The sequence below is a fragment of the Pan paniscus genome, chromosome 2, assembly GCF_029289425.2.
Source record: "Pan paniscus chromosome 2, NHGRI_mPanPan1-v2.0_pri, whole genome shotgun sequence".
Taxonomy (NCBI): Eukaryota; Metazoa; Chordata; class Mammalia; order Primates; family Hominidae; genus Pan; species Pan paniscus.
Window position 1 is genome coordinate 47,571,875 of NC_085926.1, and position 15,693 is coordinate 47,587,567.

The 15,693-nt window shown below is 41.2% G+C and overlaps 1 protein-coding gene across 2 annotated transcripts in view; it reads right to left on the bottom strand.

Moving 5' to 3' along the window:
- The window catches only part of SMARCC1 (SWI/SNF related, matrix associated, actin dependent regulator of chromatin subfamily c member 1), a 195,208-nt gene that overhangs the window by 27,725 nt on the left and 151,790 nt on the right, over positions 1–15,693 (bottom strand). For both annotated transcript variants that reach the window (XM_008971765.7, XM_034956331.3), the window contains one exon: positions 8,593–8,727. In XM_008971765.7, the coding sequence (XP_008970013.2) occupies positions 8,593–8,727 (135 nt within the window). The remainder of the gene's footprint in view (positions 1–8,592; positions 8,728–15,693) is intronic.

A 15,693-nucleotide genomic window follows, 5' to 3' on the forward strand; every position in this document is an offset into this window, starting at 1 on the left:
CACAGGCATGAGCCACTGCTCCTGGCCAGAACTTTTTATTTATGATTTGAAAATTTAAAATATCACACACATATGTTTAATAACAAAAAAATAGGCTCCAGCGAACCCAGTTTTTCATACAAGGCTGCCTATGGCCCTGCTCTGAAGACACATCCTGAGCCCCCACTTCCCCTGCTTTCAAAACCCTGCCTTCCTCTCCCTCTTCACTGTGTATGTATAAAGCAGCCGTATCCAAGCGAAATCTAACACAACAGAGCACTTTTCAACACCAAGACACCAAACGCAGACACAGCTGCAAGTGCAGCTGAAGTTCACACAAAGCTCTTCTCCCTTCTATTTGCATAAAGCAGGGAGGGGGGTGGGAAAGAGTAAAAGACAGTGAGGGCCACAAAAATCTATCTACAATGCCAAGGACTGAAATATCAGCTGAGACTTGAAGCCTCAGAGCTAAAGTAAATAATCACACCTTTCTTTTCAATGCTTTGTATCAGTGATGAGAAATTCACTGAAAAAACCCCAAATCCAAAACAGACATATCCATCCCTTTTTATACCTGAGGTAAAAGAAAACAATATAATTGCATTTTGCTACTTCCATGTGTACTTCTGGTAGCAGAAATCCAAAAAGGGAGCCTGCATCATTATTGTGACTCGTCATTTTATCTTTGTTGCAGCGTGCTTGCTTCATGAGGCCACAAGTCTTTCTGCTTCAGAACTGAACCTGCTACTGGGTATGGCTTTCTAATCTCAAATAAAACTACCTTTAATGTAATAGCAAATGTTGAACAATAGATTCAATTGTATGACAGGCAGCACAGAAGATGAATTACTACAACTACACAGAAAACAAAGTTAAATATGATTACTCTGGGACACTATGAAATTCTTTTTTGCTGTTCTTTCTTCCTCAGTTTGTCATAAAATATAACAAATTTTTCTAAACTTACTATTTGTGAGGATAGCCCATTATCTCTATCTTCAAATTCCATCCAGAACTTCACCATTTCTCTTCACTTCCATGGCTGACACCCTGGTCCAAGCCACCATATCTCACGTGCATTAACCTAACAGCCTCCACACCAAGTCTCCCTGATTCTGACCTTGCTGCCTTATAATTTACTCTCTCTAACACAGTAGACAGAGTGATCCCTGATAAACTGTAAGGAAGATCACTTCAGTCCTCAACTCAAGGTCCCGCAATTATTTCACATTTCAGAGTAAAGCAAAAAGGCCTCTGGACGGCTTTCAAGAATTTCTGTGATTTGGTCACCATGATCTCTTTGACTTTATGCTCCTAACTCCCTTGACTCATTTATGCTCCTAACTCCCTTGACTCATTTATGCTCCAGCCCACCCACCTACTCCCTTGTCTCTGAACATGTCAGTCATACTCCTGCCTCAGGGCCTCTGCACTGGCTGTTTCCAGCACCTAGAAGTGCTTGCCCATCAACTGTCAGTTTCTCAATAAGGCCTAATCTGATGACACCACTCAAAACAGAAATCCCTTCCCTGCCACTCCTAATCCCCCCGACTCAGCCCATAACATACACACAAAGCTTGTATGTATACCTATATATATATGCAGCATATAATACCTTATTACTTATAAAACTTCCTTAATTCACTCATGGTTTCTAATTATTTGTAATCCACCAAGGCAGAGATCTTTGTTGGGTTTTATCTACCACTGTATCCTCAGTAGCTGTATGCCTGGAGGACAGCAGATGCTCAGTGAGTATTTGGCAAATGAACAAATATATCATTTTATCTACCACAAAAACTATCAAGGCAGGCTGACTCTCCAGTCTCCTAAGCAATCATTCTTTTCATATTTCAAGAGCTGGGCCTTTCTTACAAATCATTATCAATCCTCCTCCTCCAGGAATCTTACCTTGATAATCTGAGCTGACCATGACCTCCCCTTTCTCTGAATTTTCATAGCCCCATCATCTCATAGTATTTGGTTTCTTTGAGTCAATGTCTCATCCATCCTTTAACTTCCTTAAGTACAGGGTCTGGGTTTCTCACAGTTCCGAGTTCCCTAATAGTCCCTCTTTTCTGAAGGTACACAATTTCTTTCTTTTCTTTTTTTAAGACAGAGTTTTGCTCTTATTGCCCAGCCTAGAGTGCAATGGCGCCATCACGGCTCACTGCAACCTCTGCCTCCTGGGTTCAAGTGATTCTCCTGCTTCAGCCTCCTGAATAGCTGGAATTACAGGTGCCCACCACCACGCCCGCCTAATTTTTGTATTTTTAGTAGAGACGGGGTTTCACAATGTTGGCCAGGCTGGTCTCGAACTCCTGACATCAGGTGATCCACCTGCCTCATCCTCCCAAAGTGCTGGGATTATAGGCGTGAGCCACAGCACCCAGCCTCTGAAGGTATAAAATTTCTATACCTAGCCAAATGAACTTCAGAGAGACACACAATATTTAGTCCAAAAGCTATAAATGGAATCAGCTCATAGATCCATTCTCAGTGGCCTCAAAGTGTCTTTTAAAAAAACATTCAAATGTAAACGGCTTATGTGGGGCCCAGGCCCTTCAATTCTCTCCAGGTAGTTTAGTCTATAACACAACCCATGTCTGAAACCTGCTCTGCTGACTGCTGTGTGCTTCTGCCTAGCATCAAAAGCTACTCAGTCTACAGACACAATGAGTGGTAGACCCACTGGCAGCTCAACACCCTCCCCTGAACTGGAATGCTTTTCTCATGTCAATTCCCTGATATACTCTGTAACTTCCATAACTGCCTTTCCTTTAATATTAATGCTTTAAAATATGAGGGAGCTGGAATAGCTACTAATTATAGCTGAGTTCATGATACCCATAACAAATTCAATTTTTTTTTTTTTTTGAGACAGAGTTTCGCTATTGTCACCCAGGCTGGAGTACAATGGCATGATCTCTGCACGCTGCAACCTCTGCCTACCGGGTTCAAGTGGTTCTCCTGCCTCAGCCTCCCAAGTAGCTGGGATTACAGGCGCCCACCATCACGCCCAGCTAATTTTTTGTATTTTTAGTAGAGACGGGGTTTCACCATGTTGGCCTGGCTGGTCTCAAACCCCTGACTTCAGGTGATCCTCCCGCCTTGGCCTCCCAAAGTGCTGGGATTACAGGTATGAGCCACCATGCCTGGCCCTGAAATTTTTATATGATTACATTTAATTACAATTACTTAAGACTAAAAAGAACATCTGGCTTTAAGTCATTAGAGGGAAAAAAAAAGCTTTATATTTGATTTTGAGTCTTAATTTCTGAAACCTATTGCTATTTAAACCAAACCAAACGTTCTATTTAAAAAAATGTTACCCTAAAGCTACTGCTTACTAGGTTAAGATGAGCAAGAGTGCAATCTAAAATGAACTGAGGCAGTGGGGGAGGTGGAGAGTTGGGTGCCTCTACTCCTAGCTGATCTATTCATTATCTGGAGTATCAACTTTATTGATTCATAATAGGATGACAGAAGCTGCATAGATATCTCAGAGTCCCTAGGTTAAAATGAAATAGCAAAAGCTCATTTCTTTATAAATTACGAAGTACTAGATAAATACAAAGAGCTGAACAAACAGGTTTGAGATCTGGCTCTGTCATTTCTGACCCATGTGATCTGAAGTACACAACCTACCAGGTTCAAGCTCCAGTCTGGAATGTAAGAAGGGCTAACAAAGAAGTGGCTTATGCTGTCATCCAACATCACTGCTGGATTCTTGAATAAGGGGATTCAAAGCAAACATTATTTTCTTGCTTATGGCTTCCTCACATAGTTTGCCAGGAAATAAAGTGAGTAAATCCATTTAAAGTGCTTTGGCATAGTAATTGACCCAATAAATGCTCACAAAGCCAACAATGGCTTATGAATCTTAAGAATTTTGTACATATTTGTTGATTACTGGTTTGCATAATGGGAGGCATATATTTACCAAACACTTACTATGTATGTGCTAGACACTGTGCCAGGCATATGCCATACTTCTCTCAATTTTCACAAGAATTCTGTGTGGAAATCATCAGTAGAAAAACATTCATAGCTTTGCTTCCCACAGGGAAGGATAGGATGCTAGTGCTAGAGTGAGAAAGAGGTTATGTCTTAATTATACACAAAATGAGCGGGTGGCATTTTGAAGTTCAAATGACCCATTTTGGTTGGTAAGAGAACAGGTCTCCAAGCTGGTAGCCAACGATCCTGCTTTCTAATATTTACACATTCCCACTGAAAACTATTCACCTAACCCAGATCCAAAGTTGGTCTGTGACCAACAGGATGTGGCAGAAGGGATGTGACTCGCATGTTTACATTATAAAGAACATTATAGCTCCCATTTTGTGTGCTTTTTCGTACTCTTACTTTTTTAAATCACTTACTCAGAAACCATGGCAATTTATAACTAATACAATTGGATTACTGACATTCATAGGGACTGTCTCATACAAAGAATTTTCCTGCCACAAACAGCTGACACCAAATGCTGATTAAGAAAATAACAGTCTACCATGGAAGAATTCAAGCAGAGCAGCGTTGTGTATTGGGATGGAGTCCGGAGAGTATTTTCCCAACATTTTCAGCTGTGTTGTTTTATTCAGAAAATATTTATGAAATATTGTGTGTGATCTGATTAGAAAGTAACATTTTTTAAAAGTCAAAAAGCTGGACACAGCAGCTCATGCCTGTAATCCAAACCCCTTGGGAGGAGAAGGTGGGAGGACTGCTTGAGGCAAGGAGTTTGAGACTAGCCTGGGCAACATGGCAAGATCTTGTCAATATTTAAAAAAAAAAAAAAAATTAGCTGTGCACAGTGCCTCATGCCTGTAGTCTCAGCTGCTTGGGGAGGCTGAGGAGGGAGGATCACTTGAGCCCCAGGAGTTTGTGGCTGCAGTGAGCTATGACTGCACCACTGCACTCCAGCCTGGGCAACAGAGTGAGCCCTGTCCTCCCAGAAAAAAGTCAAAAGAGAAAAAATAGTGAAGTTATATAATTTAAGTAGTTATTTAAAAAATATACATCACACAAGGAAACTTCTGCAGGGCTGAGAGAAGAGGAGCGGTTATACACTGCCCCTTGGTGTCTGGGGGCCAGTAGACAGAAGTGGAAAGGGGATGCGAACTCTGCTATTCTTAGGCGACAGGCAACAGGTCCATCAGAAGGTTTAAAAAACCGGGGGACCTGCAGGTTCATTCTTTGAAGAGAAAGCAACTTAGTGCTGAGGAAAGAGCTCCTTGCCAAACTAGATATATTCTGTAAGCGCTCAGGGTTGACTCAATATTCAAGGCTAATGGATCAGTTATGCTTTGCAAATGACAGCAAGACGTCTTACTGCCAGTGGGATCTACCCAACCATCATTTGAATCCCGCATATGCCAACAATCCACTCCACTATATTATAGCCCCCTATTACTCCAGGCCCTCTAAGAAAATCTGTAAAATGTCAAAAGGGAAGCTTATTAGAGAAAAATAAACACAAAGACTCATCCCCTAAAGCTCCACCTGTAGGACGTTTTCTCTGATAACTTCTCCCTCTCCCCATCTCCTGGGAACTCCTCCTTTCTGTTCCCATAGCAGCATCTGTACAACTGCTGTACTATACAAACATACTGTATTGTCGTTATTTGTTGACTGTTTCCCCCATTAAACTAAGTCTCAAAGGGTGGATTATCCTTTCCACTTTCCCAACTACGGCAACAATGCTGGCACACACTCATTTAAGTAAGGGCCTGTGATGTGCTACTTCTGTGTTAACAAAGACATCTGATTAAGTCCCTGCCCTCAAAAAGTATATACTCTGGTACAGAAATGCGAACCCATGAACTGGTGATTACAGTGCAATTAAGCGCTCTGTGAGGCTGCCACTGCAGTAAATGTGAAGGCCATGCCACCCACAGCTGAGGACTGCAGGAGGTAGGCAAAAAGTGGGGCAAAGGGCCTTCTTGGCCAGAGAAGCAGGATGCAAACAGGTGGCAAAGAGAGTAAGGCTGTGAAGAAGCCTGCATTTGGTCCAGCATACACAGAGGGTGACAGAGATGAAACCCAGGTCTCATGAGCTCCCAGGGCAGGAGACAATCAATGGTGTGAGAGATGCTTACAGAGACATAAGCTCAATGACAGATGTACAGCATGGAGTGAGAAGCACAGTAAGTCCCTGACTAGGCTGCTTCCTAATCAGGGAACTGAGGGTGGGGTGGTATAGAGTTGGGGTAGGAGAGCTACTGAAGCAGCCTCTTCCTACTTTTGGGGCCAGCTGGTCTTAGGACAAAATGGATATGGGCTATGGTGACAGGTACTGGGCTACTCATCATGAGGAGTTCAACAGAGGACTTGCTTGGACTGGCCACTAAGAAACACTTTAAATAATGCAAGAAGATACTTAGGCAAATGTAAATCCTAAAATGATCAGTATTCTGGAATAATTTCTTTTTAAAGTTCTACCATTTGGAGTCAGAATCTCTCATGTAGATAAAAAAGTCAAAATCGTCAGAGGTAAAAAGTCCTAACTAAATGCTCAAATTTAGCCCATGCTTAGGGAGTCACTAATTCTTTATCTAGTCAACTCATTACAAAAATTTATTTTTGGCCAGGTGCGGTGGCTCACGCCTGTAATCCTACCACTTTGGGAGGCTGAGGCAGGCAGACTGCCTGAGGTCAGGAGTTCGAGACCAGCCCAGGCAACACAGTGAAACCCTGTCTCTACAAAAAAACAAAAAATTAGCTGGGCGTGGTGGCGCACGCCTGTAATCCCAGCTACTCGGGAGACTGAGGCAGGAGAATCGCTTGAACCTGGGAGGCGGAGGTTGTGGTGAGCCGAGATCATGCCACTGCACTCCAGCCTGGGTGACAGAGTAAGACTCCGTTTCAGAAAAGAAAAAAAAAATTTGTTTTTGTTTTTGTTTTTTTCCACTAAGAGCTTACTTAATCTCTTTTTCTCCAGAACTTCTCCCAAGATAACCAAATGTTTCTCTGCTTCTAAATTTCTTACTTTTTATGACTTCCACTCTCACTTTTGGCCCTTTTCATAATTCTCTTGGTCCCGTTTGGCCCATGACCTTATGTCAAAAGTTTCTGCTCCAGGGAATGCTACGTACAAGACTCAGGATGGGCCTACTTCCAGCTACCATTCAGTATAGGAGAGGGAAGAGAAGTGTGAGAAAGCCCAAGGATGGATCTGAGGGAGGATAACAGAAAACTAGGTTCCTAACTCAAGATGAGATTAAGTTCTCCTTTCTAGTATTTATTTTGAAGAAGTCAGGGAATCAAGAAAATCTCTGAACACTTATATAACTGCTGATAAGACTGTACATTAGTTCAGCCCCTGTGAAAAGCAGTTTGGAGGTTTCTCAAAGAAACAAAAATATAACTAATATTCAACCCAGTAATCCCATTACTGGGTATATACCCAAAAGAAAATAAAATTGTTCGGCCGGGCATGGTGGCTCACGCCTGTAATCCCAGCCCTTCAGGAGGCTGAGGTGGGCAGATCATGAGGTCAAGAGATAGGGACCATCCTGGCCAACATGGTGAAACCCCGTCTCTACTAAAAACACAAAAATTAGCTGGGCGTGGTGGCGTGCGCCTGTAGTCCCAGCTACTTGGGAGGCTGAGGCAGGGGCATCGCTTGAACCTAGGAGGCAGAGGTTGCAGTGAGCTGAGACTGTGCCACTGCACTCCAGCCTGGCAACAGGGCGAGACTCCGTTTCAAAAAAAAAAAAAAGAAAAGAAATCGTTGTACCAAAAATGCACCTGCACATGCATGTTTATTGCAGCTCCATTGGCAATAGCGAAGACATGAAATCAAACTAGGTGCCCATCAATAGTGGACTGGATAAAGAAAATGTGGTACATATATACTATGAAATACTACACAGCAATAAAAAAAAGAATGAAATTATGTCCCTTGCACCACCATAGATGCAGCTTGAGGCCATTATTCTAAGTGAATTAACCCGGAAGCAAAAAATGCCGCATGTTCTCAGTTTTAAGTGGGAGCTAAACACTGCCTATACACAGACATAAACATGGAAACAATAGACACTGGTGACTCCAAAAGGGGAAGAGGAGAAAAGGGTGAAAGACTGAAAAGCTACATATTGGTACTATGTTAACTATTTGGGTGACAGCTTCAATAGAAGCTTAAACCTAAGCATCATACAATATATCCATGTAACAAACCTGCACAAGTACCTCTGAATCTAAAATAAAAATTAAAACTTTAAAAAAAAAAAAAAAAGAAAGAAAATCCCTGACTCAGATAATAGAGTTATACAGTTTCTACTTTATTGGTAACAAGTAGGTAATGAAATAACTCTAAGATCTAAGTTTTGTAGAGTGAAGAATTTAATATCATCATGTATCTTCACAGCCAACATGCACAAGAAGCTGAGATTTAGATAATTCACTTTAGAGAGTTAACAGAGTGCCTTTTATTTAACATCACTGGCTAACAATCCTTTTGAAAGGGCAAATCAAACACAGAAAAAAGGACAGAAGTTAGCCATGGAGACCAAGAGAACAGGCTACCATTTATTTTATCTAACTTGTGTTTTGTGAAAAGTGACCAAGGTTTAATTGTGAAAAAGCCACTAAAAAATTCCAAATACTTACAGCTTCTTTCTCTCTGTCCATGATAGTTTCCAGCTCTTCAAAATGTCGAAGTTTGATCTCTAGTTTCTTCATTTGTGTCTCAACCAAGAGAGCTACCAGGGACTTGATCTTTCTTTCTTCCACTGCAGCCAGGTGCTAAGGGTACAAGATCATTCAAGCTATTTAGGTAAACATTTGCTTAAAGAACATTAAGAAAATGCTGACAATATTCAAAGTAGAGATTATATAATTTACAATGGTACCCTATATGTCTCCTTTGTAACGTACAATCTAAAATAACTGTCTCTGAATTTCTGGTCCTTACAGAGATAAATCAACCCTTAAAAGATTAAAGGAAATGCCTCATGTGGTAAACTACTACCTTCAAAAGGGCTATCAAGAAGGAGAGGGCAAACCAGGACCCTGATGGGCCAAAGATGAGGACAGGAGGTACTTTGCCACCTACCACCCCATCCTGGCACTCGGTCTGTCCCCTCACTATCCTTTCCTCCCGAAAACTTTTCTAGGGGTGGGCAGGCAGGCAGGCTGCTGAGGACAGCACCCGACACTCTTATACAAAGCCTCTCCCTTCTCTTTGGTGAGCAGACCTCATGTGTGGAAACAAAGGGGAAAACAATATTTGACCTTTAATTCCAGGTCCAGGTCCATAGCTGGAAAAATAAATACAGTACTAAACAGAAAGGTACTCTGGAAGACTCACTCCTTTGCCACAAGACTGATGGCGAATGCTTCCTGCCAACTCAACAGCACAAACAGGAAGATGCCACATTACTTATATCTGCTTAAGACCCTAACTACTAGCTAGTAATCAATCCCACCCTCTACAGACGTCATCGAAGAACTTTCCCAGCAAACTCCCAGCACCATTTTTCATTCACTTTTATTATGTCTGCTGAATTTATGTGTTTATCTTGCTTCTACACAAGGCTTTTTTTTTTTTTTTTTAAAGAAGCAGGGTTCTTCATAAAAAAAAAAACCTATGTTGCCCAGGCTGGCCTCCAACTCCTGGGCTCAAGTGATCCTTCTGCCTAAGCCAACTGAGTAGCTGTGACATGCCACAGCTGTGTGTGTCACAGCACGCATCTTACCAAGGTCTTAAGAAATAGCATGGAGTGGCTATTTTACTGATCTCTTAATGATCTTAGGTTTCCCATAGAACCTAGGAGCAACCATGCAACTTAATACAGGCTTTTGGGAACTATGCTGAGACCTAACACTTAGACGAAAGCCTAATTTTTCATTCATTTACAGTTGAAAACAAAAACTGTAGTTTTACAAATATGGAGACCCATTTGCAAAAAGATTCAGAAATGTAGACAAGAGGTGACAATGAGGTTTTATAGCTATTAATGATCATGTCTGCCACCCTAAACTACAATGAGCTACATCAATGACACCAAAACTTTAAATAAATATTATGTAATTTAAGGCATTATCATTGTACAATGTTATACAATTTATATTTTTGAACAAAAAAATTTATGCGCATGATATAAACTGAAAAGTTACAAAGGGGTATAAAATAAAAAGTAAGTCTCCCCCTCACTTCTGTCAGCTATACATCAGTAACTCTTCCTTTGAAGATAATAATGTTATCAATTTCTGGTCAATTTTTAGGAGAATATGACTCCTAGAACTCAGCTGGTTTGAAAGAAAATGTTTCTGGTATTTTTTTTTTTGAGATTTATGCAGGAACTTGGTGGGGGGAGCGGTAGGTGGAAAGGGGGTCCTCAAGTGTTATTCAATAAAATAATACCAAAATATTTCCTTTTAAAACTGCAGGTCATTGGTCAGCCGTGGTGGCTCACGCCTGTAATCTCAGCACTTTTGGGAGGCCTAGGTGGGCAGATCACATGAGATCAGGAGTTCGAGACCAGCCCGGCCAACACAGCAAAAACCCTGTCTCTACTAAAAATTAAAAAATTAGGTGGGCGTGGTGGTGCATGTCTGTAATCCCAGCTACTCGGGAGGCTGAGGCATAAGAATCGCTTAAAGCCAGGAGGCAGAGGTTGCAGTGAGCCGAGATCCCTCCACTGCACTCCAGCCTAGTGACAGAACAAGAATCCATCTCAAAAAAAATAAAAAATAAAGTAAAAGAGGCAGCAAGTATCAAAAAAATTAAAAAGATCCACAGCAAGAAACATTACTGAAATTTTAAGAACACAAGACATAGAAAATCCTACAAGCTTTCAGAAAGGCACCCTCCCAAAAAAACAGGTTACCCAAAAAATTGGACTGCATCAGACTTCTTAAAAGTAAAATGAGATGTTTGAAAACAATGGTAAAATGCCTTTCAACTCTGAGGGCTAATGAATTTCAAACTAGAATTTCCTGTATAGCAATCTGTAACAGTGTAAATAGAGAACAGACATTCCTGAAATCAAGGACTAAAAAGTTCACTTCCTACATGTGCTACTGAGGTATGTGTTCTAGCTCAAGTAATGTAATACCAGAAAAAGATAAAGACCTTAGATTCAAAAGTCACAGACCAAACCTAAGAAAGAAACTCTGAGTTTATAGGGCAAGCGATGATTCAAAAATAAATTGAGGCTGGGCACAGAAGCTCATGCCTACGCCTATAATCCCAGCACTTTGGGAAAGCGAGTGGATCACAGAAGGCCAGGAGTTCAAAATCAGCCTGGCCAACATAGTAAAACCCTGTCTGTACTAAAAAAAAAAAAAAAAAAAAAAAAAAGCTGGATGTGGTGGCACATGCCTGTGATCCCAGCTACTCAGGAGGCAGAGGCTGTGGTGAGCCAAAATCGCGCCACAGCACTCCAGCCTAGGCGACAGAGCAAGATGCTTTCTCAAAAAATAAAATAAATTGAGACAAATGAAACAAGACTGGTAAAAAGTTGATAACCAAAGCTAGATAATGCGCATGCAGAGACTATTTTACTACTTTGTCTACTTCTGTATATGTTGGATTTTTTTTTTTTTTTTTAAAGACAGAGTCTGGGCCGGCGCTGTGGCTCATGCCTGTAATCCCAGCACTTCAGGAAGCCGAGGTGGGTGGATCACTTGAGGCCAGGAGTTTGATACCAGCTTGGCCAACATGGCAAAATCCCTTCTTTATTTTTCTTTATTTTATTTTTACAATTTTAAAAAAAGAAAGGAAAAAAAGAAAGACCAGCCTCCCAAGTAGCTGGGACTACAGGCACATACCACCACACCCAGTTAACTTTTGTATTTTTGGTAGAAACAGGGTTTTGCCAGGTTGCCCAGTCTAGTCTCAAACTCCTGAGCTCAAATGATCTGCCTGTCTTGGCCTCCCCAGGTGCTGGGATTACCGGCATGAGCCACCGTGCCCAGCCCACTTCTATATATATTCTAATACTTCCATAATAAAAGTTTAAAGGTGGGTTGGGGTAGGTCAACAAATGGAGCTGGGAAAACTGAATATCCAAATACAAAAGAATGAATTTGGACTCCTATCTCATACCACCCACAAAAATTAACTTAGTGGATCATAGATCTAAATATAAAAGTATACACTAAAAAATTCTTAGAAGAAAAAACAAAGTATATCTAAATGATCTTAGCTTAAGCCAAAGATTTCAAGACATGTAAAAAGCACAAATGATAAAAGAGAAAATTAGGTTGGACCTCATCAAATTAAAAACATTTGTACCACCAAGAAGTCCACTGAAAAGAGGCCAGGCGCAGTTGCCTACCATCTGTAATCCCAGTGTTTTGGAAGGCTGAGGCAGGAGAATCGCCTGAGGCCAGGAGTTTGAGACCAGGGCAACATAATGAGACCCCGTTCTACAAAAAAATTTAAAAATTAGCCAGGCATGGTAGCACATTCCTATAGTCCCAGCTACTCAGGAGGCTGAGGAGGAAGGATCACGTGAGTCTGGGAGTTTGAGGCTGCAGTGAGCTGTGATCTTGCCACAGCATTTCCAGCCTGGGTGACAGAGCAAGGCCCCGTCCTTTTTTTTTTTTTTTTTTTTTTTTTTTTTTGAGACAGAGTCTAGCTTTGTCGCCTAGGCTGGAGTACGGTAGCATGATCTCGGCTCACTGTAACCTCTGCCTTCCAGGTTCAAGTGACACTCCTGCTGCAGTCTCCTGAACAGCTGGGATTACAGGCGCCCGCCACCAAGCCCAGCTAATTTTTGTATTTTTAGTAGAGACGGGGTTTCACCATGTTGGTCAGGCTGGTCTTAAATCCTGATCTCATGTGATCTGTCTGACTCAGCCTCCCAAAGTGATGGGATTACAGGTGTGAGCCACCGTGCCTGGCGAGACCCTGTCTTAAAAAAAAAAAAAAAAAAGAGAGAAAGAAAAAAAAAGGAAAAAGAAAAAAGAGACGAGTAAATGGCAGAGCTGGAACTAAAAATTAAAATTCCAAACCCAAAGGCCCATTAGTTATTTTCCAATGCATCTTCGGAATAATTGATACTTGAGTGGATACTTTCCTGGGTAATTCTTAGAAGGGACTTGTGGTAGATTAAAGATAGCCACAAGTTCACTGGCCTTTATTTCATTAAGAGGCAGATCAAGACAGGCTCTCTGCCTTGCCCAATAAAAATTAGTGGTAGCCTTTTCTAAGCCCAGGCCTTACAATCCTGGAAACTTTCATGTCCTGTTTCTTGGAATGTTCTCTCTGGGAGTCTCAAGTTGCCATGTACAAAGTATGATCACCCTGCTGGAAAGACCACAAGGGGAAATTCTGAGACTACATGGAGTGGAAAAAAACTTCAGTTACCCCTGTCAAGGACTAGGATTCTAATGAAGCCGTCTCAGACCTTCTACATAAACCTACCTATGAAGTTAATACTACTAAATGACTCAATTGATACATGTAGCAGAACTGCCCAGCTGTTTGGTGTTAAAATTTAACAAAATTATGAGATTTAATAAAATTGTTATGTTTTAAACTACTCAATTTTGCTATTGTAAAATAATTTGGTATCTGGAAATGGGGAGCTTTTGTAACAGAAACCTAAAATGTTTCTCTTTGGCTTTGGGACCACATAGTGGGTGCAAGCTGAAAGGGCTTTAAGAAAACCATCATTAGGTAATAAAGTACAGAGAGGAAAATAGTACTGAAGGTTGAAGAAATAGATCTTTATTATCTAGTAGCACAACTTTTGGAAACACCATCATCTCTAGTCATGAGGAAACAGAAAGGGTAATTAATAAACTTGTGGATATGGCTGGGGCATTTCCAGGCCATGGGAAAATTCTTTTTCTATTTTATTGTGAGCAGCTAGAAGAGCATTGAAGTAAAGAAGCAACTATTAGGTTTTCAGGCAGAATTTAGAGGAAATATGAAAAAGCGGGATTTGAATAAAACATTATTTCTCATCTCTGGTTCCTTCCAGCAAGAGTCTGAAGCTAAGAAATGGCTTTGGGAGAAAGATCCAATCAGAGCACTACCAGCAAAGGATGACCTCAGGGTAAAGAGCTCGAGGTGCGGCTATAAAGCATTTTGAATGGTATTTATAGTAGGACTTCTAAGAGTCTTGAGTATATGCCTTAGAGCTTTCTACTAGACATGAGGGCCTCTAAGCATCTTTTAGATGTTTTTTTGAGACAGGATCTCACTGTCGTTCAAGATGAAGTGCACCGGTGAGATCACAGCTCACAGTATCCTCAAACTCCTCAGCTCAAGAGATCCTCCTGCCTCAGCCTCCCGAGTAGATAGGATTATAGGCATTACACCACCATGCCTGGCCAACTTTAAAAACTTTTTGTAGAGACAGGATCTCTCTCTGTTGCCCAGGTTGGTCTCTAACTCCTGGCCTCAAGCAATCCTCCTGCCTCAGCTTCCCAAAGTGCTGGGATTACGGTGTGAGTCACTGTGCTGGGTCTAAACATCTTTATAGCATGTCTCCTATATATATATATTTTTTTCTTTCATTGAGCTTCTTAGGTCTGTAAGTTAAAGTTTTCATCAAATTTGGAAAGTTTCCACACAGCCAATATTTATTTTTATTCTGCCTACAACACTCTTTCCTTTCTGAAGCCCCATGTTTGGACACTTACTTGTCCCACAATTTCCTAACCAAGCTCTTTATGACCTTTCAGGAATAACTGCCTTTGCTTTTGTTTTCTGCTTAGTTCATATTACTGTGCTGAAAGATTTGTTTCTAACCACTGTCCCTAGTTTTAAACTAGTTTTCTGTGTCACCTCTACAAGTTCACCTCTCAGCTTCTTTGCATCATCATTACTGAAGCTACAAATCTAAGATCCTTCCAACTAGACAAAAAGGGATCCAAAAATTAAGGGCTTTGTTCTCATAACATCTTAACTAAGACTAGGCAAAAATTGGGGGCTTTGTTCTCATAACATCTTAACTAAGACTAGGCAAAAATTGGGGGCTTTGTTCTCATAACATCTTAACTAAGACTAGGGCAAAAAGGGAACTATGTAGGCAAGAAAACATAGGTGTGGCTTTTGTCTAACGGGAATTACTTTTTTTTTTGAGACAGAGTTTCACTCTGTCCCCAGGCTGGAATGCAGTGGCATGATCTCAGCTCACTGAAATCCCAGGTTCAAGTGATTCTCGTACCTCAGCCTCCCAAGTAACTGGGCCTACAGGCACGTGCCACTATGACTGGCTTAATTTTTGTATTTTTAGTAGACATGGGGTTTCACCATGTTGGCCAGGCTGGTCTTGAACTCCTGACCTCCCTCAAATGATCCACCCACATCGGCCTCCCAAAGTGGGGATTACATTTTAAACACAGAAATCCCACAAAGTTCTCAAAAAATTACAACACCTTGAACTGAAGTAGAAAGAACATAAACTGGGCCTACAACAAGTAGAATGCAGGCCAAGACAGCCAATCACTGCAAAACTCTGCTGATTTTTTAAGGGAAAAGGAACAAGACTCAGAAGAAAAAACTGAAAGCCCAGAGGGCCAAGTCAAACTGTGGAGAACAATTCTGCGAGTAGGACTGGGCCCTGATGAAGGAACTGGAAATGTGTGCCTGGCTAGATTTCAAATTTGCCATCAACGATGACTGCTCTGTGTCTCCAATTCAAACCCTCCTTGAACAGAGTGCAGTTAACCTTGATGTGTCTCACCCCTGCTATACTAGTCCAGAAAATCTTCAAATTATAGTATCAGCATTCAAGAAGTTGTAAATAG